This window comes from Leiobunum rupestre, chromosome 7 (genome assembly GCF_980474605.1).
Source record: "Leiobunum rupestre chromosome 7, qqLeiRupe1.1.hap1, whole genome shotgun sequence".
In the NCBI taxonomy this organism is placed as follows: Eukaryota; Metazoa; Arthropoda; class Arachnida; order Opiliones; family Sclerosomatidae; genus Leiobunum; species Leiobunum rupestre.
Window position 1 is genome coordinate 21,928,302 of NC_143390.1, and position 27,787 is coordinate 21,956,088.

At 36.1% G+C, this 27,787-nt stretch overlaps 3 protein-coding genes and 1 long non-coding RNA gene across 9 annotated transcripts in view; 2 read left to right on the forward strand and 2 right to left on the reverse strand.

Moving 5' to 3' along the window:
- Positions 1–7,200: 7,200 nt before the first annotated feature.
- Positions 7,201–8,813, reverse strand: LOC149935141 (uncharacterized). 3 transcript variants are annotated; one of them, XR_016472256.1, is made up of 6 exons: positions 8,740–8,813; positions 8,546–8,665; positions 8,059–8,107; positions 7,769–7,923; positions 7,489–7,686; positions 7,201–7,395 (listed from the first exon to the last, which is right to left on the reverse strand). It is a non-coding gene; the product is annotated as an uncharacterized LOC149935141 (long non-coding RNA). The 3 variants fall into 3 exon arrangements; XR_016472257.1 differs by lacking the exons at positions 8,059–8,107; positions 8,546–8,665; positions 8,740–8,813 and adding an exon at positions 7,995–8,027; XR_016472255.1 differs by lacking the exons at positions 8,059–8,107; positions 8,546–8,665; positions 8,740–8,813 and having other exon boundaries at positions 7,769–7,987.
- Positions 8,814–9,941: 1,128 nt separating this feature from the next.
- On the forward strand, positions 9,942–12,940 carry LOC149935142 (SANT and BTB domain regulator of class switch recombination). 2 transcript variants are annotated; one of them, XM_090181478.1, is made up of 14 exons: positions 9,942–10,183; positions 10,274–10,499; positions 10,567–10,594; positions 10,667–10,893; positions 10,952–11,171; positions 11,228–11,347; positions 11,408–11,452; positions 11,542–11,848; positions 11,912–12,112; positions 12,184–12,241; positions 12,528–12,564; positions 12,629–12,705; positions 12,773–12,839; positions 12,901–12,940. In XM_090181478.1, exons 1-13 carry the CDS (start codon positions 10,034–10,036, stop codon positions 12,820–12,822), a joined length of 1,746 nt encoding a protein of 581 aa, XP_090037604.1. In that variant the 5' UTR covers positions 9,942–10,033; the 3' UTR covers positions 12,823–12,839; positions 12,901–12,940. The 2 variants fall into 2 exon arrangements, with proteins under 2 accessions (XP_090037604.1, XP_090037603.1); XM_090181477.1 differs by having other exon boundaries at positions 12,773–12,826.
- A 551-nt stretch (positions 12,941–13,491) lies between these two features.
- LOC149935143 (coiled-coil domain-containing protein 97) lies at positions 13,492–15,002 on the forward strand. The gene is made up of 3 exons (XM_090181517.1): positions 13,492–14,064; positions 14,124–14,408; positions 14,843–15,002. The coding sequence occupies exons 1-3, from the start codon at positions 13,580–13,582 to the stop codon at positions 14,922–14,924; spliced, it is 852 nt and encodes a 283-aa protein (XP_090037643.1). The 5' UTR covers positions 13,492–13,579; the 3' UTR covers positions 14,925–15,002.
- A 651-nt stretch (positions 15,003–15,653) lies between these two features.
- Positions 15,654–27,787, reverse strand: part of LOC149935144 (ribosomal protein S6 kinase alpha-5-like) — a 33,384-nt gene continuing 21,250 nt past the window's right edge. For 2 of the 3 annotated variants that reach the window (XM_090180796.1, XM_090180797.1), the window contains exons 4-10: positions 20,220–20,335; positions 19,965–20,075; positions 19,791–19,874; positions 19,186–19,719; positions 18,718–19,116; positions 18,412–18,636; positions 15,654–18,329 (exon numbers count right to left, since the gene is read on the reverse strand). In XM_090180796.1, coding sequence (XP_090036922.1) covers positions 17,439–18,329; positions 18,412–18,636; positions 18,718–19,116; positions 19,186–19,719; positions 19,791–19,874; positions 19,965–20,075; positions 20,220–20,335 — 2,360 coding nt within the window. In that variant the 3' untranslated portion in view covers positions 15,654–17,438. Of the gene's footprint in view, positions 18,330–18,411; positions 18,637–18,717; positions 19,117–19,185; positions 19,720–19,790; positions 19,875–19,964; positions 20,076–20,219; positions 20,336–21,122; positions 21,371–27,787 lie in introns of those variants that run through there. The other variant, XM_090180798.1, reaches the window with a different exon arrangement.

The following is a 27,787-nucleotide window of genomic DNA, read 5'->3' on the forward strand; positions in this document are numbered from 1 at the left end:
TTTAAACGCTATTTAACCCTAATTGAATTTTTAAGGGCTTTGTTTCACTTAAAAATTAAATAATGGTTAATTTTCATGTTTTCCGTTATCACTATTTCTTCAATAACTTTAAAACCACATATCCGTTTTGAAAACTGAAACCAGATTTGGAATATTATGACCCTTCGACCAAGCGTAGACACAACAAATTATATTTAATTTTTCATGACGTCATTTTGGAGGGTTTTGGCTATTTCCGGCTTTGCTAGTGCCCTAATTGTGGTAGGGCATTAATGTTCACCTATATTATTGTAGTGGGGGTATTCTTTCATAGAAGCCCTCATTCGGCGCTCTACCTAAAATATAAATAAAATGGCTGCCAAGAGAAAACGGCCAGAAACTTTTGATCCGGACTGTACACGCTCTCCGTGTAAAATCGTGGGTCTATTTTATTTCATATGTCTATAGTGCTTACATATATGTTAGGCTTGGCATATACGCCAACTTCGCTAAGTATACTCTAATTTACAAAACGAATATATTTATATAATTTATTTTTTCTAGATTGTAAGATTTACGGAAAAAATGTCTAGAAAAAGTTATAGCAAATAACGTGCTATTGCTATTAATGCACGTTCTCTAACAATATTAGACAGACTAAGCCACCACCCGAAAACTTGTAGGGGGAACTTGTAGGATTTTACACGTATCTTTGTGTGTACAGCCTGCATCTTCTACAAGTTCCCTTTACACGTTTTCTGGATATTTTCTGGTGCTGGCTTAACTATTAAAAGTTTCAGTAAAGATGACTGTGATGTCTTTCATATTAATGTTATGATGTCCCAGTCCGCGGAATCTGGGATTCACGTTGACATCATCTTCAAAGTCACGAACAGCACGGAGAATCTGGTCGACTGTCAGGATAGAAAATTTGAAATAACTGACTTACTAGCAGCGGCGTAAATAGCGCCCCCGCAGACCCCGGGGGGGGGGGGCTCGAGAACTAGGGGCCCCCCAAACGTTTATGATTAAAATTGGTGCTATTTAAAAGGGCCCCGAGAAGTTTTTCGTGGGGGACCCCGGAGTTCCAAGTTACGCCACTGCTTACTAGACGTGCGTTTTGATGACCATCAGTCCATCACCGTAGTATAACTTTACTATCTTGGGCCACTGTTCACGGCTATAACGAGGCATACCTAATTACTGAAGTACGTTTAATATCGGAAACTCCACACTTTAAGTACTTAAAAGGAAACATAAATTTAAACGAAGTGCAAATGCAAAAAAAAGCTTTGAGAAATTCAGTTGGCATAAATTAGACCATTTTGTATCACTTTCGGAAATTGTATTTTTCTCTCAAAATTAACTACCAATAAAAACAATTAGTTTAAAAAACGTTCATTTTTACCTGTCATACCAACATTACATTTTAGATAGGTTTCTTTTTAAATTACTTGTGAAAAGAAAAAGACCACTTACTACTAACTTGTTATTTTTCATGACCTAATTTCTCAGTGAAAAATTTACCTATTCCGATCTCAAACCAATTCCATTTAAGGTTTTCGAGTATGCTCTACTACCTGACAGTTTTCGTCTACCACCTAGAGTTAAAAAAATAAAAATTTACAAATAACAACGACCTTCCCCGATAGTGTATATCCTGCAAATTTTACATTTTTAGGTAATATAGTTTTTGAGAAAAATGCCTCGTGCGATGAAATTGAAACACGTACCTGTGGCACCTAGGAGCAACAAACACAAGAAGAACGCAGCTAGCCTTTAAACACGCTAACGCAGTGTTGTGTACGAATTTCATTGGATCAAGGATCCCATATGTTAGAAGGATGGGTAGCCCTCCGGCCAGCCCGTGTTTTCACCGTCGATATTAAGAGAGCCTCTAAACGTGGGACGTCTTGTTTCTATTCCCTCAAGGACAAATTTTTCCGGTGCTTCCTCCATGTTTTGTCCTTGACGGAATCTAAAGACGGATTCTCTATCGCGCATGATCCATCGACGGCGCTGCCATTTTTCTTCCCTCGCCTCATATCCTTCTAACATATAGAATCCTTGATCCAATCAAGGATCCTATATGTTAGAATTTGATCAACCTTTACGCTGAACATTTTACGGAATGGGGGAAGACAATTTCCGAATTTCCCCTTCCGCCGGCAGCATACGCTAAAGCGTCTAACCAATGAAAAATGTACACAAGAAATGCACGACTTTTGACGGGTTGCGTTCTCCTTGTGTGCGGTGCTGTGTTTTTTGCTCCTAGGTGGCACTATTGCGGGGGGAGGTGAGAATAACAAACCAGGGAAAGATTGGTGTACATGGCTGGACAAGCCTTCGTACCAAGCGTGTTAAATTATTTATTTATTTATTTATTTATTAAGAAAAATACAAGTTACAAAGCTAGAATAGCTTATATATAACCCACAGATGGAAACACAGGCTAGAAAAAAAAACCACAGACACACACACACACTACACCATCAACGAGTGGCAGAACCCAAAATTTCAGTAACAAAATTAATTAAAAATAGGAGATCTAAAAGTAATTGAGTTCAATAAAAAGTTCGTTAGTTCGGCAAGGCACACGTATCCGTGATGACATCGATCCACCCGGAGTGAGCCGCTGTAAGCACTCCCGCCGTTGTTACCGGAAGCGTCCTCCGCTGAAGCGACGTCTGCAGAGAGCACCGAGGGCCGGGACCAGGGATCAAGAGACAGCCAGTGCTGGTCCCACGCCTTGGACACCGCTTGGTGGCACGCACTTTTAATATCCGCAAGAGAGGAGGGTAGAAAGAAGTCGGACGTGGCACCATTTCATTTCCCGAGATGTCCACATGGGCACCACAGTAAACTTGATGTGAATTATAAAATAGCCAGCGTCCACCCTGAGCCATTTTGTAAAAACATTTTTACCCCGACTCGAACTATTCGCCACCACAGAATTGGAGTAAAATGACGCCTTAAGCCTGGTTTTCACTTGGCGGCTTTTGGGCGAAAAAAACCGGCGTCGACGGAAAATGGGCGAAAATTTCCGACGACGCCGGGCGGAAATTCCGTCGATTTTCGGTTTTGTGTGGCGATTTTCATTTCTATTTTTTTCGCTCAGTTGGGCGATTTCGCTCTTTTTCAACCAATCAAAAACCATTTTCGAAAGGTGACTGTGACGTCAGGGGGGATGGTTAATTTCCTGCCTCTTGCTGTTGTGTGAATTTTGGAACGTGTTTTTTTCTTGATACCCTTGTTGCCTTCTTTTCCTGTATGTTTCTTTCACCCAAACCGATATTTCATAACTCATATTTCTTTGAACACGATAGTTCATGTAAAATAACATTAAATTTAAAATGCTTACATGCATGAGCTTTAATCAATAGTTCACTATTATGATCAGGTAAATCATCCATTTTTAGGCCTAGGCTTAAATCTCCACTATCAGACGAAAACCGACGAACTCGCTGCCAGAAAAAAAAAACGCTTTATTTCCGCCCTAAAAAAACGCCAAGTGAAAATGCTAAAACGTCGAAAACCATATCGCCGACGTCGAACTTTCTGTCGGTGATTTTCCGCTAAGTGAAAACCAGGCTTAAGGGTCAGGGACGGCGGAATAGGGGGGACAGGGGTACATTGTACCCCCTCAACGAAGGTAGGGGGTGCAAAGTATATATTTGTACCCCCCAGAAAAGTTATATAGATATATAGCTATATATGTACATTTAAAATAATTTTAGTCTTGAAAATATCTTCTTTATTAAATGAATTTATAAATCGACGTGCGCAGATTGCATTCTGAAGGACATTTTAGTCTTTTCGTTAGTATCGTCCAAGCTAGTTTTGTCTCGGTCGTATGCCCTATTCCTAAGAAGTCCGATGACGAAAATAATATCTGCATACTTCACGCCAGTGATGGGCACTGCTCCTCTCATTGTGAGCGCTTTTGTTATTATGAGCGAAATTGAGCAGCAAAATGTTTTTTTAAAAGAGCGCGAAATGAAAATGAGAGGAGCACCAATTTCAGAGCTCAAAAAAGAGCGAAGAGAGGAGCACAAATAATATCACAGAAAATATAGCAAATTTTACCGCTCAAAAAACAAAAAGAGAGGAGCTAGAATTTTACCGCCAAAAAAGAACGAAAAGAGAGTAGCGAAAATTTTACCGCTAAAAAAGAACGAAAAGAGAGGATCGTGAATTTTACCGCTCAAAAATGCATGAGCGCGAGCGGATATTAGGCTAGCGAGTGCGAGCAGTGAGTGAGCTGAGTGGCTCTTTGACGAAAATGCCCAACACAGCTTCACGCGTATCAAGATGAACTAAATAAAATTGATATGAATGAGTTTAAATAAAATTTTAGTTAATATTTCGTGTAATTATGTTTGGCTAGTTTTATTCTTCCTAGCTCGTTAGATTCTAACTTACAATTGTTAGTTAAGAAACCAGTTTAATTCGACTAAAATCGGTAACTTATTAGTTAAAGAAAATATGGAAATATGCATTACATATCTCGACAAAAAATTTAGCGCTATCGGCTACCGCCCAGACACCCATTTTTCGAATCTTTGTACCCCCCCCCCCCCCCCCGCAAAAAAACCTTCCGCTGCTTAGGGTTACTCCTTCTTACCGTAATTCTGAAATCCCTGAACAAGTGGATAGTATCATCATTTTATATAATTAATCATCTAATGAACTGAAAAAAGCATCCCTTCACTTGCAATTCTGATTGTGGCTTATGCACCCCCAGAACTTGAAACCCTGGTGACATCACTGTGCCATATTATTATTGATCCGTCGATAAGTGCGCTCCACGCTTGTGAATTCCACACTGTTCCCGTTCCCGTTCCACTGCAATAAAAGTCGACACTAATAGCTTTTTCCATTTGACTGCTCTCGTGCGCTCTGATCAACATTTTATGTTCCGTTTGCGTGCTCCGATCAAGTTTCGCGTGTTCAGTGATCGCCCAAAACCGATCTGCCGATTTCCACAGATCAGCGGATTGAGATCGAGATCGGAGCAAATTTTTGTGTGTTGCTTTTAAATTTTTGGCAAAATAGCAATCCAAGTCGCGAAAATTTAAATTACCAGCAGACGAAAAACTTCAAAGAGCGGGAAATTCCATTTGCGGTTATTCTAGCCGATCGGAGTGAGATCTATAACGTCAGAGACAGATTCGGAGCGAATCTCGAGCAATCAATTATAAAACACGATCAGTCTAATTCACCTTTTTACATGTCGTTCCTCACGATTTTCCATTTCCATGCAAATCCCCTTTCATGTTTTTCTTATTAAATTCATTTCCCACACTATTCCACAATATTCTCATTCCACCTAGGGCAAGAATATATTGATTTATATTTAGGCGTAATGACTTAGCGTTGCTTCCAATCCCCCTAGTACTCGAAAAGTAGGCTCCTTCTTTCTAAACCAAATGGAATCCGCCCCCCTCTCGAACCGGAGGAAAATTAGACCATAACGCCAGGGACGGCCTTTTAGTTTTATGAGCTAAAAGAGTTCACGAAGTTTTCTAATACCAAATAATATTATCTTTGATTTTAGAGAGCTGATTTTGCAAGACCAAAGGTAATTTAAACTCGTACCCTAGATTCGAAATCACTCTCTCGCGCGTTGCCGATAGCATTTACCCACTTCCCGCCGGAACTCAGAAAAAATTCGCTCCATGCTTTGCGCCTTACCGCAACCGATGGAGCCCGATTTTTCTGAGGTCACGTGCCGGAAAAGGGTAAACACTTCTTAACAAAACCGTCAATGGGAAAGCTCTCAGTATTCGAATCTAGGGTACGAGTTTAAATTATCTTTGGCAAGACCAAGCTTTTAGTTATCGACGGCGAACTTCGATCTGACGCTACCCGAATGCACATGATCAACGTTGGCCATCGGTGAGGCCCCATAGAGATAGAAAAGAACTAGAGGGAAGATTACCGCGTTAAGACACCCCTGTTTTTGACCGGAAAAATTCATCCCCCCCCCCACGCATGCATGAAAGCGGATGGGCAGAATTTGCAACGCCATCTATAATTTCTTTGTTTACATCAAATGACAGTTGATTTTCAAAAAGGCATAATGTATTTCATTTCACCGCGCGTCGATGGCGCCACGTAATAAAGGTTTAAAGGTTTTTATTTGCCGTAAGAGAACTTACACTCTTTTGAAACAGAGCGGCTCCGAAAAATGGAGCTCAGCAGCGCGTTAAAAATATATTCAGATAATCATTAATGGCAGTAATTTCAGAAACAAAAAAACAGAGATTATCTGAACAAGTTAAACAGGAAAAATAAAACTAAAAGGATATAGAATCTGCCCATCTCATGGCTTCCTACATTGGCGAAAAGGGGGTCGGCACTCGCGGTCAACTTCGCCAGATACAATCTAGGAATATAATACCAGAGAGTGTAAAGTCGCTTCGCTACAGAGAGGCGCCTCTCTTTAAAAAATCCGTGGTACGATTTTATTCGCCGAGAATGTCCACAATTCCCGGGCGTTTGATGGCGCTAGTAGTATCTCCGGCGCGCGCTAGATTAGAGTTTGAGAAGACGCAAAAAAGGAAGTGTTTTTGGTATTTTTGAGTTTAATTTATTTTGAAATGTCTTGTTCGGCTAAAACTTGTAAATCGAATAAAAAGGTAACCACGCGTCAGTCTTTGTTTTTCCAAGGGATAAAGACCGGTGAATACGCGTTTTAATTTAATAAGCCTATCCTAATACATTAACATTTCTTAAAACTTAATAGTTCTGCATTGCGGCTGCAAAATGTAAACAGTCAAAAGCTCCAAAATAAAACTACAGATTACTTACACTTTAACCACGTATTTTGCGGTCTTCATTTCACTGACGATTGTTTTATGAATATCAAAACCAAAAACAGGCTTACACCATTAGCTACACCTACTATTTTTTTTGGAAAATTCCAATGAAACCACGGTTTTCCCTAGGTAAACTGAAGGCAAAAACATATCCCGCCATGGTCTCTTACTGTCTAATGTTCATTTATAATTAATTCAAATAGTAGCAAATGAAAATGCACCTGAAGATCATGTTACAACTACAATCTGGTGTAAGGTAAACGCAGCACTACAAATGCCAAATTATGCCCTCAAAAATCAATTCAACGAAGAAAATGATAATTTATATAAAATATTCACAATGATGAACACTAGCTTTAAATGAAATTTTTTTTACAGTTGATAAAGTCAATTCCTATGAATTTAAAACCAGAACTATCTATTGAATTCTATTCCATTTAAATATATTTGTACTGAACATAATTATAGCCATTCAACTAAACATTTTGACAATAATGAAAACGATAACATTGAAGGTTTCGTAGACTTCGGTCCATATGGAAGGTCAAAATAGTACGCAAATCAGGCAATAGTGTTCATGGTGAATGACATAAAACTGAAATTCAAACCACCAATTGGTTACTTCCTCACAAAAGATGCTTGTCCCGAACAGACTTTGAAGATATTGCTTCATGATTGCGTAACTCACCTAAAACGTATTGGCCTTATTGTCAAAGCTGTAGTCTGTGACCAAGGAACCGGCAATCAAAATTTCTTCAAAAGTATGGGGATATCAGTCGAAAAGCCATTCATTGAAATTGATCCTCCACATCTCTTGAAAAGTGTGAGGAACAATATCAAACGGTATCCCATAATAGTGGAAGGCAATCTAGTTTCTTGGGCAGTCCTAGAACATTTTTTCAAAATAGACCAAGAAATTGGTAAGTTTCAAAGCACACATAAGCTGAAACGTAAACATATCAAGTTACCAGCATTTTCTAACATGAAAGTCAGTTTAGCTGCCCAAATTTGCAGTCAAAGTGTTTCTAATTCAAATGGCCTGTTCACTGGGATTAGGAGAGTTAACAATTGAAAGCACATACACAGCAGAGTTCCTCTTACACATGAACGGCCTTTTTGATTGCTGCAATAGCAGGACATTAAACAATGAAACACACTGTAAGAGAGAAATGACTGATCAATCCATCCACATACCAATGCTGAAAGAAAAATTGGAAAGGTTTAATCCATGGTAGCTTCAGAACTGTAGGTATAAAACCTTACCTTGTATTGAAGGGTGGAAACTATAAATTCAGTCTTTGCTACTCCTATGGAATGATATAAAGGATAATTTTGGTTTTAAGTTCTTAGTAACTGGAAGAATTAGTCAAGATTTTTAGAAAACTACTTTGGTTCCATTCGCCAATAAGGAGACAATTAGCCTTTTAGGTTTACATAGAGCCACGTAGCAGCCATAGCGAGAAGCTTAAAAACTACTGGATTTTCGTCTGCTAAGCAGAGGCTTTGGTCTCTTATCAAGGAAAATAGTCTGCTTAGCAGACGAAAATCCAGTAATTTATGAGCTTCTCCCTTTGGCCGCTACACGGCTCTATGTAAACCTAAAAGGCTATTTGAGATCATCCAAATCCTCAACAATACCAGGCAGCATACAGAGCTGCATCAGTCAATAGCCTTTTAAAACCATCAGATTCATATTGAATTGACAATTTGGATGACTTTATTTTAAACAGACTCGTTTAAAGTACCAGCTCCTGGACCATGATGAAGATTTGTCCAATTATGATAACCATTGGGTTTTGCAAGGTAAAGGACAATTCACTGACGAAGATTTAGAAATTTGCAAAGCCATTAAAAGTCCAAACCTTCTAAAAGAAAATGTTCTTAATTATATTTCAGAATATTTAATTCACCGCTGCTATTCAAAACACCAATGTTCTACCATGGTTTTGGTATTTTAATTAAGACTTGGCCAGCCCATAAAATATTCCACTTTAGATTCCACGAATTTCTTTTGATATATTAAAAAAGTATAGTTGTTAATATTGAAATGAAATAGGGAGGGATTTTTCTTGTACTTACTTTTTATATTTTTTACGAAATCAACTGTTTTACTTAAATAGTTAAAATAATTCAACATCACAGCTGACTGAACTGAATTCAACTTTAACCTACTGAGAGCAAAATTTATTTTTCTTTGATAAGCAATTTTACAGTGCCATCGTGTGTCCGGGAATTGCAAACACCGTCGTCTGCTTCTTCAACGCTCTCATGGGGAAAAAACGTATCACGAAATTTTAACATTACGGGGATAGGAAGAGGCGCCTCTCTGTAGCGAAGCGACTTTACACTCTCTGATAATACTGCGTACCTGGAACAGAAATTTGTATTCCCCCACGAACTCGCTGTTTTAGCTTCGGCAACGCGATAGCTATACAATTTCGGACATACGAGCGTAGCGCCATCGTAAAAATAGGCGGAATGTTTTGTCTCTATAAATTTTGCCTACTTTTCATTCTATTCACAAGGATTTTTTGTACAAGTTGAAACCATAGAAATCTCATAGGTAACTAGAATGCTGCAAATGGACCAAACGCCGTGGCAGACGATAGCCAGATCTCAGCCAATCAGAGCTCAAAGAGTGGTTCTGCCAAGAATTTAATGTCACCAGAGAGAATGACCTCACCTAGCTCCCGCTATAGTTACGCGGAACCAAGGAGGATCATTATCCTCCTTGGCGAAACCACTCTACGGCCTCTCATTGGCTGAAGGATCAAGGCGAACTGGCGTCAAGCTCGGCCGTAGGCGGCAGCATTCTAGTTACCTATGAGATTTCTATGGTTGAAACACGAATATTCTACGAAACTAATTTCGGGGATGTTTATTTAATTTGAAGACAAAATAAATAAATCTTTAACACGATTTTAAAACCGGCACGCATTTCTAACCAAGTCTCAACGAACACGTGGACGAAATTTTGACTACGGTGTCCGCTAGGTGTCTCTAGTATCTAATGTCCCCACATTTCCAGGCCCTAGGAGGATGGAAATACTCCTAGGCCAGGTCTATGAATCCGATATTGCCCCTTCAGTATTTCCATCCTCCTAGATACCAGATACTCTATAGTGCCTCTATTTCGTGAGGCCCAGCTGGGTTTCCATAACGACGTCTCCGGCAAAATCAAAATAAATCGGAACTACCGTGACCGTCCTACGGAAGCGCAGTATGATCATGTGATGAGCGAAAATCTGCAAACCTCTCCATTTGGAGACTTTATTTTAAAAAACATCGCGAAAAATGCGGATGCCAGTAGAACTGTAGAATTACAATTAAAATGGGATTCTTTAGCACGGATTTTTGGAGAACCAAATACAAATGGGGACAAGGTAGTTATTTAAATTTTTGTTTAAGCCTTGATCTGTCAAAATAGCATGTTCAGTTCGTTCATGAAGAAAATGGTTTTCTGTAAATTATAGTTAAAAACTCAAGTCAATACCCTCCAAGAAACCAACCTTTTGTCGTTTGTGGCTAACAGAGAAGCTGCAAAAATTAAGTCTGGGATTCAAAGATTCAAATCCTTAGAATCTCAAAACAGTTTTGTAGATGAAATTAACTGTGTTGCGGGATCCAATGAGGCAAATACAGAAGTACACTGGTGGGAAACTGAACAGTCTGAAGTAGCTTTGTTGGATAGTAAAATGGGTAAAGAAATTAAACCAATCAGTTAAAAAATTACTTGATTATATTTATCAATTTGCACTTCTTAAAGAGCTCAAAGATGGTGTCAAATCAACAAAGTAAACAACACATGTTTACACTCCTGTAAATATATGTATACAAGCTAAGAATCGTATAAATATATCTTTCAGAGTAAAAGAAGTGACAATATGCGTATTAGATGAAGCACGAAAAAAGAAAGATACGTTCCTTTGCCCCCAAGATATGCTCCTGAGAGAAATGCCTTATTTTGAAAAGTTTCTGGAACCTGAAGATGATTGTGAAGTGCAATTTTCGGTACACTGTGATGTTGAAGTTTTCAAAAGGCTATTATTATTTGCTAGTAAAGATGACGAGGATAGAGAAACTTATACCATTGGTACTTCTTGCATTTATTCTAGACTGATATGTAAAAACTTACCTCATTTATGTTTTAGAACCAAAATACGCAATTCATATGCTGGTCTCGGCTGATTTTCTTCAAATGAAATTGCTAGTTGAAAAATGTTTAGACTTCTGTCACAAGAACATGAATTTGCTCCTTTCTCTATCAGGCATTATTGGATTGCTAAGCGAATCTTTGTTGTACAGGCTAGCCTCGCTTTTTACACCTGAAGAAATTCCTAACTTGGATGATCCCAATGATAAAATTAAATCGTGAGTTTTCTCACTATATCGTTTTATTTAAAAATCTTACCTTGATATACTCATAGGAAACTTTTTCGTAAACTATCAGAGGAGCTATTAAATTCCCCTAATCTAAAAAGATGTACTCTGTGTGAGAAAGTGTTTGCAACTGAAACCGAGGATTTTGTGAAATGTTTGTCTAGTAGGTGAGGGAAAAAATTGTTGTATAAAAATTACTGGTAAATATTTATTTTTTTTTAATTTAGAACTTCAATCAGTAAGATGGGAGAAATTCATTATAATCATAAGACGTAAGCTTCACCTCGAAATTATACATCAATACATCAAATTATATATATCATGTATTTCTGATACTGATGAATTCTAATTACCATGCTAGTAATCAAAATTGGTCAAGAGCAAACTACCTACAGACGGTTCAAGCAGAATTTGGGAGCTGGGAAAAAGTGTATTGGATAATGTGGGGTTCCATCCACAGTTTACCCTGTTGTACATGCCAGAAAATTTTTGCTTGTAAAGAATATTCTCTATGTCGTTATCATTCGGAGTCAGCCAAGTTTCCTGATACGCAAACCGAGCAATCCAGTCAAGACCAGCATATGACTGCTCATACTGTTGGTCAGTTTCCATGTTGCGGTCAAAAAGTTAGCAAATTTAATCTAATGGACCCGTTGCAACTGAACACGGTAAGATTACAATAATCATTCTGCATTATTTCTCTATAAATTTCTGACAAATTAACTTTGCAGGGTTGCTGTTTAAGAAATCATATGGTGCCTCAACATCTTCGTCCTGGTGACATTTACAAAACTCTTATGGCCAATAAGAGCCATGTTTCTTTGACAACTGTTGCTTCAGGAGTTGATGAAAATGTGATAGACTTCAAAACGCTTTGCAAATGGACTGATGATATCATTACGAGACCAGTTTTAAAATCAGGACATTCCCGGGTACTAGTTTAAAAGCAAAGGTGAATCTAATTCATTATGTATTTATGTTTCTGTTACTTCTATTATTTCAGTCTACCTTTGCTATGCAAAAACTTAGACTTGATGACAGGGAAAAAAATTTGCAATCAAGTAAAAAAATATTAAAATTATGTATAGTGTATAGCATAATTCATACCGCTAGTTGGAATGCTTATCGCGGCAGATTTTCGTCTTGATTTGGCTGACGGTTTTTTATGACGTCACTATGTTAACTTACCAAACACAAGAAGGTGAGAGGGGAGCGCGTAAAAAGGGGATTTATTCTCTCTTAGTCGGGGCCAAAGCCGTCAGTGATCTGATCATACGCTATACAGCATTTGAAGTAGAGGTATGGATTCCTGTGTATAGTTATATATTAATTTTTATCATGAATTAGAACTCCTGCCTGGTCGCCCTGATAGTCAATCTGACAGGTTGATACCTTTTTTGACTATAATTACATTGATTATTTTGTTTAATATACTGTTTAATGTTTAGAAATCCACAACTAGAGCGCTTATCTTGGAACCCATCTAGCTCTATTTGGCATAATCAGGATTCTATAAGAGAATATGGTAAATCATTTAAAGTTTTAAAACTGATATTTAACCGGACTAGGTCATTGCTATTTGTTTTTTAAAGATTATGTTGGAATGGAAGCAATTATTTCTAGCTTGAAACAGCACTTCTAATCTTGTAAATTCAATTTGTAAATAAAATTAATCATAAAAAGAAATTGTAATATTTTATTTTGAATAATAATTTTGCAGGGGCAAAATTATGCTTTCCCCCAAAAGCTCGAGCTTTATTCTTTTGAGTTGCCCCTGCTCATTCACTAGTTTTTCCATTGTATATAAGTTCATAATATCATCATCTAACGTATCTCTGTTTACATTTTACTGTTTTCTTTATTTATTTTTATTCAGTGTATTTTACCATATTGTACCGGTAGAGTCATTGACTCCTCCCTGTTTAAAAAGGGACCATTGTAATTTATGGACGGTATTAAAGTCATTCATTCATTCATTATTACGAACAAAGTTGGCCGTGGCCCGTGTTCGAGGTGATCCAAAAGGTGTTAGAGACTTGGCAGAAGAAGAAAAATTAACTTATTTGATTTGACTACCCTAACTTCTCTGTTTCCCGGTCTACATAGTACTTCCCCCTAAAATTTATTACATAACGTTGTATATTACTTTTTCCTGTTTACGTTTTCCTGGTTAATTTTCCATTACCATTACCTTTTATTTTTATTACTAGTGTATTATTGTATAATTAATGCTGAGCTCCCATTGGAGCCACCCTGTTACAAAAGGGTGTACTTTGTACGAGCGAATAAAAAACCTTTGAACCTTACGAAAGAAAGTTCAGCGTCTAGCAGACGACAGTTATTAACCTAAAATAACTAAGCCTAACGACTATTCCTACAATTTTCTTTAATAAATTCAAATGATTGTGGAAATAATGAAAATGTCTTCTAATGTGGAATTAGATTCGGTTAAAGATGCGATGTTAAATAGAATAGGCCAAAGTGACGCTCATTTTAAGAGTCAACAAAGGGAAGAAGAAGATTTGTCTTATCAAGAGAAAAGAACAATCGCTGAAGAACTCCTCAATAAAAGTAGTGTGTTGTTTCTTCAAAGGTTCCACAAGTATCTGCTTTTAGACGATTTAGCATATTTTGAGCAACAACAGGACGATTACGAAGTTGACTTTTACCTTAAAGAAGTGCAAAAACTGAATGATGGCAAAACAAGTAGTGTGATAGTGAAAAATCGACGATTCGAGGCTCTTCAAAGGTTACTAACAGATTCAGAATATTTTTCGGATCATGAAATGAGAAATCGCAGTCCATACCTTTATGAACAGATGATTGGGCAGTACCTGACAGATGATGAAAAGCGAGAACTAGAAGAAAAACCGGAAGGACCAAGGTTTATTATAGAATTATAAATAAGTGTTCAAAAATTGCTCTAACCTAAGAAATTTCTAGCTTTTCTGCGTTCCTAATGAGATCAATTCAAAGGAAGCATGAAGAAAACCTGATGAAGGAAGAGGAGGTGGCTGACCAGATGGCTCAAAGCGCTTATATAGATTCCGATAAATCTGCAGAAAGTGGAGATGATGATGAATCCGAGTTAGAAAGTCAAGATGAGGATGAAGAACTTGGGAGCAAGCCCAAACGCATTGCCGCAGATGAGAAAGAAAGATTACGGAATGAATTCACCAACATTATGTACCAGCAATTCCTATCAGGAAAAGATGATTATAATTATAGGTACGTACAGTGTGGGATTAACTCTACCATCCATGCCCTTAGGCTTGCTTGAGCTTTATTACCATGCTCTAACCATGTTTTAGCTTGGAGGAGGGAAGTATTCTGCAGTGGAAAATCCCATAGCGGTAATAAGAACGTCCTTTCCCGCCTATTGCTGTTAGAATTACCCAGACTACCCCGGTTAAACCGGTTTTTGGTCGGACGTCAGCTTTATCTGCCATCATTCTGGCTTGATGACGTCCGACCAAAAAGAGCATGATGGGAATTTTACAAAGCCGCAGGTGGCACCCGACTTTTCCACTCCAGAATACTTCTCTCCTCCAAGATTTTAGGGCCCTCTATAATAATTTACAAGTTGATGCTCCTTAGAGTTAAACCTAATCAGCCTATTGGTTAATTCACCATATCTTACATATGCTTTTTAAATCATCCAGTTCTGTGGACTATAATGAAGACTATGACAATCTGAAAATCAAAACTGAAGATGCTGAAGACGCATATTTTAATGATGATTGACTTTTTCCAGCACATCTTAATTTATCATGTAAAAAGTCGTGTCAAATAGAATATTTTATTATGTTAAGGCAGTTTGTAATAAAGCAATCTTTTAACATACGATAAGAATTATTTTCTTTTAAATACAGTAAATTCTGATAGGTCTGCTATAATAATCTTAATAATACCTCACAAGGTTCATATTTCCTGATTTTTTCCAGGTGCAAGAGCACCAAATGTGGTACACATTTACCTAGTGTATCTCTCCATGTCATTGCTGATTTAATCAATCTTTTAATAAAAAGGTCACTAATTTCATGATTGCCATTTAATCGAAATTGGTTCCATATTATTATAAGAGAAGTAATAAAGGCGAATCTTAATTAAGAATAAATTAGTGATGTAAATTTGTACTCTTTATGAACACTCATAAATTTCACTGACTTCCAGTGGCGTAGACAAAGGGAGGCTTTCCGGGTCCAGACCCCCCCTTGGGCCTACCTTTGACTGTACTAAATTCCCACCCCTTTCTCAACCCCCCTCTTAACATTTACATACTTCGACCCCCCTTGACGAATTTCCTGCTACTCCACTGCTGACTCCTCTTGATTTTTACTAAATAATGGTAATCCCAGACTTTTCTGTTTACTACCTAAATCCTTGATCTCAGTAAAGATAAATTTATGTAAGCTTATCAGAGATAAAAAACACAAAATTCTAGAAAAATCTTTATTAAAACATAGTGTACAATATATTTTAAGATATTAATAATTATGCATGAAATGTTAGCATTTAAAAACCCGCGGATGGTTTTCCTGATATAGTTTTTTTTATGGAAATACTTTTATGGAATGTAGAATGATATTAATATTCGTGGTCATTGGCCAATGTGTGATTTTTTGCATAAAAAAGGGATTCTCAAATTAGGCGTCCTTTTTTATATTACAGTTTGATTTGACAATTTTTCCCTTCGTACTTTTATAGACTTTCAAACGTCAACAAAAAGGCACAGTGACTTATAAATCTCAGCAATATCTGTCATTTTCATGTACATAATTATATACAATTCTAATAAACATTAATATTATTTCTCAACATTTCCATAAACTTTTTTTGACTTTACTAAAATCTCCTACTGACAGCAGGCAAAAATATTAAGAATTTCTTAATATATGTATATACAATCTGGCATTTTGAGAGCTTATACTCTTGTAACTAATTTGGAATAATTTTTGTATTGTAATTTCCGAATTAAGATAATAAAAATTAAGGTCAATATGAAAATAATATAATTATCAATGACTAAATACCACAAAATTGTAATAAAATATATTTTTCATTTTGCCTTTAATTAAAAACATTATAATCTCTTTTCCTCCCCATATTCAAAACTGTGAAACAATTCATAAGACATCACATGGGTTCAATTAAAGGGTGTTGACTCTAAGATCACTGAATTGTTATTGTAGGAATGTTCTACTATATAGATTATGTATTGCATTTTAAATTAATAAGTATCAATTAATTTCTTTAAGTGACTTTAAAATTTTGAGATACAAGCAGCTAAATGACTACTAATTTTTATTTAGCTTTAAAAATGAAGCTTTGTTCAAAGAGGGATTTAATTATTAAAATGCCCAATGACAATATTGCACAAAAGTAAGATTCTAATCCCAAACTGTAGCTAGGTGTATCTCAAAATATCTAGTCAATAATTTAAATTTAGAATTTTATTATGCCAAAGCATTTTGGGTAATTTCACTATCATTATTAATTTATAATAAATAAAAATTACGCTATTAAGTTAAATTTCATAAAATTAATCGACTTATATTCGCCTTTCATATTTACGTTATGTTTCAATTATTGCTAATTAAAAAGCTGCTTCGTAAATTTTGTTCACGCCTAAATTGGAAGGCACATTCTCAATAATTTTACAAAAAGAATAAATACTGTTTCACATGGACAGACAGAATGAATTGCACACACAAAACACACGTAAGAAAAAAAATAAGAAAGTTAAAAATTTAGGTAATATGGGCATTTTGTTTCTAGGTTCTAAGAAAACAAATTCTTAACAGTTAAAAAAAAAGGTGTAAAACCCATTATTATTATTACCCATCCGTGAAACTACTTTTTAAGTTAGAGAAAATACTGGCTTTTCCAAAATGAACAAACCAGCATTTACTTTAATAAATTAATAGCTACAACCATACGACCTATATCTATATCTCCATTCATTTTCAACTTGTAGCGAAAACAGAAGACCACCCAAAGAAAATCAATACCTTGTTGTTAAAAACTTTGTACTTTGTGGGAATACCAGGGAAGAGGCAATATCATTATTCGTATAAAAAAATAGCATTTCACCTTTTTGTATCTTGATATGGGGTAACAGTTATTAAAGGTAATTTTCACACGTTATTTGGAAATTTGATGAATCGAGGAAGAAGGCTTTTGGTTGGTTTTTAGTAGTTCTGAAAAACTTGGTTTAGGATGGTTATCATTTTCACTAAGCTTTTGGCGAAGCTTTAATCACGTTGGTTGTTCATTTATACAAGGTTTCTTGATAGGAGATAGAGTTGCGAATGAATAATGTCCATTATCTTTACCATCCTTTATCTTTCTTTTACGTAATCTAGAAGAGGATGACATGATATCATCTTTCCGTAGTACCAGCACAGGAATAGGTGGTTTCTCTTCAATTATTTCAACTTCATCATCAGATTGGCTAGTTTCTTCTTTACTCTCTTGGATAGTTGTCGTTGTTAAGTTTGTTTCAATGGGCAAAGTTGATAAATAGGCAGTAACTTTGTTCTTTCTAAAATTGAAGATTTCATTTCCGGTTGAAACCTCTTTTCCCGGTGAAAAACCATACGATTTGAGAGAATCACTTGATTTTGTAGGAGTGGGAGAACCAGTGGACGAAGATCCAATTGAATTTTGTCTACCACAACAACTAGAACAACTACTAGAGCTCAAAGAGGAACTACTGCTTCTTGCGTCTGACGAGCTTTTTTTCTGCTTACGCCTCTGAGCTAGAGGAGCGGCTGAAACGTCCAATAAGAGAAAACCCGCCCGCGTTACTTGATGAAACGCGTCAAATGTAGCTTTTAAAGCAGTTTCAGCAGCACGCGGAGATGAGGAAGAACTTAAAACATCAGGCGTCATGAGTAAGTGATTGGAAAAGATCTTTCGTTTGTGACCTTTAACCCAAGGGTGACAACGAAGTTCGTGCATAGTTAATCGATTTTTTGGGTCAACAGCCAATAGGCCCTTGATAACTTGTTTGGCCTCTGTAGAGACCAGACTCCAAGCAGTATCACTGAAGGAATATTCTCCTTCGCGGATTCTTTTCTCGATCACAGATGGGTTGACTTTGTTGCTGTAAGACTGGAAAGGAGTCTTTCCCGATAACATGGTGTACTACAGGAATATATACATACAATTGCATTATTATCTTGCGCAAAAAATATAAAATAAAACTACTAATTACAAGAATACTCACTAAAATAACACCCAAACTCCAAAGATCACACGATTGATCATATCCACTATTGGAAGCCCCACCAGCAGACCCTGGAATGGCTGTCTTGAGAACCTCAGGGGCCGCATACTGAGCGGTGAAACAAGGAGTTTTCATGGGTTGGTTTTCAGCTGGCCTTAAACGGGCAAAGCCAAAATCCACCACCTTCACTTGAGAGTTGTCAGTTTTGTCACAGAATAAAAGATTCTATAATTAAAAAAAAATAAGAAAAATATATTAGTTTTGGTCAATTAACTTTCTACGCTAAAGAAAAAAAGTGGATCTTACCTCAGGTTTCAGATCTCTATGTACAACACCTCGAGAGTGCATATAATTAACAGCAGAAACCAATTGGCGAAATATAACGCCAGCTTCAGTTTCAGTGAATTTAGATCGCTTTCTTATCCTGTCCAAAAGTTCTCCACCTCGTAATAGCTCCAAGACTACGTAAGTGTGAACAGAATCTTGGTAGACTTCGTGAAAATTGACTATGTTGGGGTGCCCTTGACACGACTTCAGCAGTTGAATTTCCCTACCAGAGTCCATCTCTTTCCTTCGACTGATTATCTTGACCGCATACTCAATGCCAGTTTGACGATGGATACATTTCCTGCATACGGAGAAGCTTCCATCCCCTAAAATGCCTTCCTTCAAAACCAACTCGTAATTTTCGAAAAATGCCGAGTCCTGGTAAGAATAAAAAAGACCCTACTTAGTAAAAACCCTCTTTCTTATAATAATAATGTGTAAGCTTACTTTGAATCTTTCTGCCATAAGTTGAGCAGCATGCGGTCGAGGATCACTTTTGAGATAGAAGAGATCGTCACTGATGATATTGTCACTGAAGAGCACTGATGGGGCAACGTAAGAATATCCCTTGAAGATATTCTTATTAGGAGGCGTGACCGCAGGAGAGTCAGCAGGAACCATGGACGTAAATTCTTCAGCAAAATTGCTAACATCAAGTTCGTTGACAATTTTTGGAATGAAAGGAGACGGAATTTGCTTGTTTCCCAAGTCAGTCCAATTCAAACCCTTGAAGAACCTGTGCCTCTTTATCTCGAGAGCATCTTCGGGTCCTCCACCCAGTCTTTTCTTGGGATCTTTGTTAAGTAAGTTTATGATAAAATCCTTTACTTCTGTGGAAAGATGATCGGGAATGGGAGGCTGTTGTTTCAAAATCCTCCTGGATATTTCTGACTGGGTATTTTTTTCACCCTCAACCGTGAAAGGCGAGGCACCGGTTAGCAATTCGTACGCCAATACTCCCACACTCCACCAATCCACACTCTAAAAGACAATTAATATCGATATAGCCACACATTTTACGTGAGGAATTAACAAAAGCTAAGAATACTTACAAAATCATGTCCATTACTGCCTCCTCTGACTACTTCGGGGGCCATGTACTCTATAGTGCCGCAGAAGGAATAAGTTCTTTGGTCCTAATAAATGTTAAAAGGTATAAATTATAAATAACTCTTACGGCATATTTTTAGATTTATGAAAAATGAAAAAAAAAACCTGAAACGCACTTTTTCGTGGGGTAGGAACTCTTTGCTCAAGCCAAAGTCGGTCAAAACAATATGGCCTTGGGCATCTAAAAGGATGTTCTCTAATTTGATGTCTCGATATATTATTCCCAGCTGAAATTTTAAAAGAAAAAGAGAGGTGTGTTTACACATTGATTTTAAACTCTTAAAAAATTTTAGGTGCACTATTCTAAACTTTAAATTAATACAGATGTAGTAAAATATTTTGAAAAATTGAGATTAAATTGGTGAACTAACCTTGTGTAGGTGCTCCAAGGCAAGGATAATTTCTCCAATATAAATACGAACTTCCTCCTCTAAGAATTTATCTCTTTGGTACAAGTGAGTAAAAAGTTCGCCTCCACTTACATAATCTATTGAAAAAGAACAAAGTTGGTATAAAATATTTTTCCTCAAAATATTACTACTAGAAACAGACGTGGATAAACTTCCACTTCTGCTACAAATCAAATGCTAACCGACTTTTATAGCTGTAATGAATATTAAAACGGCTCTTTAGAGTCACATCTATCGTCAAAATGGCCTATCATATTCACAGCTAACGACAAAATGATCTTTTATATTCACAACTTATGCCAAAACATTTTTTTAGTAGAAATGAAGATCAAAATGACCTTTTATAGTAGGCAAACATTGTTTAAACGACCTTTTATAATAATTAAGTATATTACCACACATTTAAAGGTTTTAATTTTTGCGTATAATATGAAAAATAGCAAAGCGTTTTATAATTGGAAATATTAGTACATTATCATTTAATTCTCAAAGCTAGATATTTATCAAACCCTCCCACAGAGGAAATGAAACACAATAAAAATAAGGTCAAAACTTGCTATATAATTAGCAAAGATTTAATTTTTGTCATAGTAAAGACATAGAACGTTTGAAATATTATGCTATGAATTTCCAGGATTTCCAATGAAAATTCTAGTCGCCCATATACATATTTTCTCTGTGAATCTGGATACCAAATGAGCCACCATTATCCATCGAAATATGAGAAACCGAGAAAGTGGATCCAATTAGCGACAACTGCCCCGAATCTACCAAAGGGGGAACAAATTGGCTCCCAATTAAGGATATTTCATTTGATGGTTGCTGCTCTTTCGCAAAACCTAATTATTCCAAAGCAAAATGTACGGAGGGGGTCTTCAAAATACGGTTGGTTTTTCGTTAGCATAATCGCGATAAATATTCAGAATAGAAATTAAAAATACGCTACTACTTTTAAAGTCATAAGTGAAAGTAAGTCAAGGGGATCGGGCACACTTTCGTTCAGAAGCGTAGGGGTTTTCAAAGTTAAAATTCTACTAAAATACAAGCGAGAATGAAAGGGGGCTACGGAGAGTCATTAGTGGTGGAAACGGGCTAAACGTTAATTCGCGAACACGCGGTGACCTACTCTCGCTCCATAAATCTAGGCTACGAATGGGCGTGGAATGCAATGTCTACATAACCCACTAGCGAGGTCTACCTGACCTGACGATGCGTACCAAGCCTATTAACGGAGGGGGGACCCCTTCCCGGATTAAGAGTGGTTTTAGTACGCGAGACAACAAACGATATTTAGCATCATTATGAAATAAGGGAGACAAAATTTCGATAACTCCCCTATCAAATATCGAAATGATCAATTCCAAATGGAGAATTCGCCAGTTTCAATAATGTATAGGTATTTTCAAATACCACAGCTACAGACAACTTCAATAGTTTCGACTCGCGCTTTTATTTTATCGTGATTGGCCTAGATGGTACTTTAGAGGGAGACTAATTTTAAGCAATTGTCTCAACATTGTTATATAAATAAATTTGATAGTTTCAATAATATCACCGCCATCTATCGGTTTCAAATATTTTGCACTGAATATGGCAATATTCAGTGCAAAATATTTGAAACCGATAGATGGCGGTGATATTATTGAAACTATCAAATTTATTTATATAACAATGTTGAGACAATCCGCGTGCATCATGAGATGGGGGAAGGAAAAACGAAGCGTGTTCCAATCGCGTCAGAAGAAGAATGTTTTAGGGAACCAATGAGATACCAGGCTGATATAATTTTTTTAAAGGGGGTATTGACGGCTTTTAAAATTCATTTTGCGCGTGAAAATACCTCTACATGTTATGGTCAAAAAAGCACGCAAAGAAGGCTGTGTGCCCAAGACATGTACCTGTAGTGTCGCGCGCTAAAACGTCATTTCAAAATCCGTCAATTGGGATCACCAAGAATCTAAGGGGACTCACTGTTCAGACTTTAAAAAGCGAGTAATTGTTGATTTCCGAAGTAGTTTCGTTTTTGTCGGTTAAATGATTAGGCTTAGTAAATTTTAGTCCTTTTATTTTTGAAATTGGTTCTTTAAAAGTTTAAGTAATGGTAATTAGCTATATTATTGTGTTAAGTAAGCCGCTTATGGCTGAGGTTTTTTTTTAAATCAAATTCACTGGAATCCATTTCATTTCTTAACTTAAAAAGTTTAATGAACTAAGCCTAATCTAACTTTCTCGCTAAGCCTCTCGTAGTGATAGTTGAACAATTCTTTGAGGTGCTTCAAAGCAGCTGGTGTACCTCAGTAAGCTTTCCGATTTAGGCCACGCCTACCGTGTCAAAATATCGGGGACAGTGAGTCCCCTTAGATTCATGGTCCATGGCATAAATAAATACGTTCTTCGTTTTACTGAGGGCGTTATTGGATCGCAAGCCTACGCAATAGGTGCGAGGTAAATTATGGGAAATGGCTGACAAACGAATTGCCAAATTTGTTGTTTACCTTTGTTTTTACTTCGTAGCTCGCCACTTTTAACATATTTGCCCCTTTTAGTTGAAACTAGGACTAATGCGGCGTTCCAATTTCGAGCAGAAATAATTATTTTTAAGGGCAATTTTTAAAAAACTAGTAAAGTGTGGGACGTTGTAGTAAAGTTGCTTTTTATCAATGAAACCGGGCCTACGCTACTTTTCATTATTACGTAACCAATCGGTTTTTTTTTCTCAATATGACGTTGTATTTAAGAACCAGGCGGTTGTGAAAGATGTCAATTCCTCAACATATGCTATAAATTTCAACGATTTATCGGTTTTTCTTGTATAGTACCGCAATTTTCGAGTCAGACATTTTTATTTTTTTTAAATCGGGTTTCTTAAAAATTAATAAAATATTTTTCCTTTCAATTAAACCGTAGCTGGTTGAGGAAATTTAAGTCTCAATCTGTTAAGTTGCGCAGCGAAAAAACCGCTATAATTATAGCAAATACTCATATGGGGCAAATAAATATACTGACTATTAAAAATGTATTTTTAGTAGAATAACACTCAAAATATTCCATTTTCCATTATTTTTAATAAGTACCTAAGCCGATCTAGGGTTTTCCCTGACTAGGACTAAAATCTCAACGCCTAAGTGACAGAAGATAACCGTATTATGTTTATAAGATATGGCTATTGAAACATACAATCCATTATTGGACATTTAAGTAGCATTTTTAAACAAATTCCAAAAATTATTCGCATCGTTTTAAAAGATAGCCTTCCTTGATAAAAGGGGAATTTAATCACTGGAACCCATTATCTTTTAGTGTCCTTTTAGGACGTTTTGGGGAAGTTTTTATCTGCTATTAACCTTTGCTTGTGACAATGTTACCCTCCCCCATCCGCGGTTGTGTTCAAATCCAAGAGAAAGCAAAAGGAACAATAGGACTGCCAAATGTCTCAAGGCAACGATACAGTCAATATATTAATAAATAACTGAACGTGCCAGAAAAATCGATATTTTTAGGAACAGGTTAACGAAATAGAAATATATCGTTTTAAACTGCGTAATATTCTAAATTATTTACAATTAAAAAGAGATCGATTAGGGTTGACACTTTTATATTTTTTTTAAATAAAAATAAATTCAACTGATTTTTTATATTTAATCGTAATTTATTTTTAAGTTATTGATTTTTAAACAATTAATTTTAGGTTAATTGCAGGGTGACCACAGAATATTTTAAAATCTTTTAAAGGAATTATAGGAGACTTATCTGTGAAATATAGGAAGAAAATTGGGAGGAAAAAGGAAAAACTAGGAGAAAATTTATTTTACAATAAAGTCCAGTTCACACTATACAATTAATTGGGCCACTTAATTGTATCCAACTAATTGTACGCAAGAAAATTGTATAGCGTGAACAGGAAAAGTGGGAACAATTGTTACAATTTGCCTGTTCACACTATACAATTTTCTTGCTTACAATTAGTTGGATACAGTTAAGTGGCCCAAATAATTGTAAGAGAAAACAGTTGTCCAAATTATTTAAAGGGGGGTATCACATTCAAAATAAAGTTGAAAATCTAAAGAAATAGTCGAAAACTATCGGCGAACAGTAAGCATCTTTAAAAACTACGACGTTTTAAAGACTTCTAAGGGTAAAATATCAACTATTTTAATTTCTTCAGACAAAAGGACGTTAAATTATGGGATAAATAGGAAATACTGGAACTGTGGTCACCCTGTAATTGATGGATTAAAGGGAATATAACCTCAAGTATTTGGTGTGGAACACCAACGCTTGCAGCTCTGGCCGCTCTTGCCTTCGGCTTTAAAAATGTTTGGCGCCACTGTACAGGGACATTTGAAAAATTGAAGGGGTCTTCCGTAAAGATTGCTTTGCAGGTTATATTCCCTTTAACGTTTAATATTTTAGTTTGGAGAGATTTGCGTTGTATTTAATTTTTTATTACACCATTGAAATAGTATTCGAATTTAAATCAATGATTTAAAAAATAAATAGCTTGATTTAAATCCACCCAAGCCTGATATCGATATATTCGTAATTTCGTATGGCATTCAAAAGCAATTTGCCTCCGCAGATCAAGGTATATTTGCCCTCGAAAACACTTATATTTGACCAGGGAAGTATACAGTTATTTACTTAGTCGAACATCTTCGCCTACGCCTAGGTTCAACTGTGAAATCCAATAAAGCGTAGGTTGATTCGGGAGATCATTTTCTATGGAAGCCCGCTTAAATGTTATCCGAATTAACTTCGTTTTGAACTTTATTAACTCCCCGAGGGATCAATTTCGCCAATCATCGTAAAGCATTGATTTTTAGAGGTTTCGATTTCGTAAATGCTACTTTAAACGCACCAAACGCGAAACCCACACAGATTCGATCACGATTGAGGTATAAAACGAAACCAATTGCCATTTTTTTCAATCAGGGAACCGGCAAGAAAAACCTCTAATGGGTGCTTCAATAAATGCCGCTCTCTTCTCTTTCCTCCCCTACGCGCATAAGCCCGAGTCACTGAATACAATAGTCACGTGTTTACGTTACAGTGTTGCCACAAAATTGAAATTCAAATTCCCTGACTTTTTAAGGCCAAATTTTTTATTTTACTTTTATCAGAAGTTAATAAATTTAAATGAACTTATATTTCAGTAAAAAGGTGATTGCAAGGTTGAAAAAAATTTGCCAAACTTTCAAGGAAATAAATGATAATCATAGAATTTGTCATAGATCTCTAGATCTTCAAAAGGTGTCAAGATAAACTACAATTCCCTGACTTTTCACAAATTCTTAAAATTCCCTGACGTGTGGCAACCCTGCGTCAGGTGGCGCGTGCAAAATTAAACGAGCGCTTTAAAATATAACGCTTTTACAAGTAGGTCCTGGCTCTCTGCATTACTACTTCTTGGTAAATAGCTGAACAGGTTTTATTTAAGCGTCTATTACATCCTTTTCCGAGTACTATTTTTAATAATCAACAAACAAGGATAAAAAATTATTTGATTATCGCAGAATCTAATGTGGTGGAAATAATAATAATTGATTAAATTCGGTGGTTGTTCTGGAAGATTTATTTTTTTAAGTATTGTACTTCCGGAACAATTGACGGAAAATCACGTAAAATAAAAAAAACATCACTTATTCTACTTGCAGAACTCGGGAAAAAAACAATTTCGAAAGAAGGAAATTTTATTTCGTTAATTTAGCGATAAGCTTTTTTATCGAAACTCGGAAAACATATTACGTAACTACATATTGGTCATAACACGCTAGATTAGCTATATATTAACATAAGTAGCATAATAAACATAAGTATGACACTGAATGATAACGGATAATGCTATTTCATCGCGGAGTGATTAATTTATTTCAAGTTTATTTATTATTAAACAACATAGATTAAGCATAGCTTGGATAGTCATAGTATACTCTCTTCATTAGCAAAATTACTGATAGGTTATTGTAATGGCTATAAATACGAACGAAATCGCGTTTAGGGTATATTAATAGGCAATTTTATGTAATATAATATGCTACTCTTGATTTTTTAAATCGACTGTTGCCAGGAATTTACCCCAGGGGTCGGAAATTTGAATTTTTTTTGATAAGAATCAAATCCCATAAGAGTTTATATGACAAATTCACAATAAAAAAAATCGTGAATTTTCAAAAATTTAAAAAGAAGCAAATTTTGCGTACGAGATTTTGAATCTCAAAGTGATTTCCGAAATGAGAAAATGATTTTGAGATTTCAGAGCGCAATTTCCGTGTTGATTTCTTGTTTTTTAGGCTGATTTTGAGATATTGGAACTAACTTTCGCCCAGATTTCAGGATTTTGAAGCAGATTTAAAGATTTCTAAAATCATTTTTCTTGAGAGTGTACGGGATTTGCATGAATTTTGGGCCCCTTGAATTTCATAATCAGCTAGGCTAATACCCAAGGCACCACCCTAGGCCCAAGTCATCTAGCGACTTTTAATGCCTTTAATTCAGGTGGCCGGGTTAGATTGCGCATTGCGTAGGAGGCTGGTGGCAAGCCCTTCATGCCACGCGAGCCAACAGCTCCCTACACTTACTATTACCATTAACCTCTACAAGTTTTTATGGAAATGGGAAATCTGTCACTGTTACCTCAACACTTCCAAAGACTAGTAACAGCTCGGTCCTTGAAAAGTCGCTTGATGACTTAGGCCTAAGGTGGTGCCTTGGGTATTAGTCTAGCTGATTATATTGTCATTGGCGAAACGGACAATAAAAAAACATAAGCATGGTGGGGAAATAGTAGTGTTGTAAGTCGGAAAATGACCGAGGCCTTTTCCCCTAAAATAATATTGTTTGCAAATTTAAATAAAGCGGCATTTTCGCCTCATTTTTTCGAATCTAAAAGTAAAACTAAACCTCTAGACTAGCTTTAAACTGATTAACACTGTTAATGTTTTGTAGTATGTTTACTGTTATTAGACATTTTATATCGATAAAAAGTTAGAAACATTAAAAAGGCTTAAAAAGTAATTTTTGTTTCAATTTTTTATTTTTCCTATTTGCGGAAAAGTTTCCGGGAAATTAACAACTCTATATTTTTTTTAATTCATATTTATATTATTTGGTTTCTAGTAAACTATATTTAATTTATATCTTCAGTGATATTAAATGCATTATAACGCGAAAATTAGCTTTTAATACGCGGGATCAATTAACTTGGCAAATAGGTAAAAATGAGCTCTAATGCGAACTGTCCCGACGGAAAGCAGGACGATAAAAAGTTAAAAACATTTTAAAATCTTAAAAATTAATTTATGTTTCAATTTTTTATTTTTCCGATTTGCGGAAAATTTTCCGCAATCCGGAAATTTTTCCGCATTTATCTTTCCGGAAAATTAACAACAGTGTCACACTAACTTATTTCGTTACTTATGATATTAAATAAACCAATCGCAACGTAAAACTCTTAATATATAACGAGCGTGTTTCTAAACAAAACGCCAATATTAATTAGGCACGTCTAAAATGTCAAGTGGTATTGAACT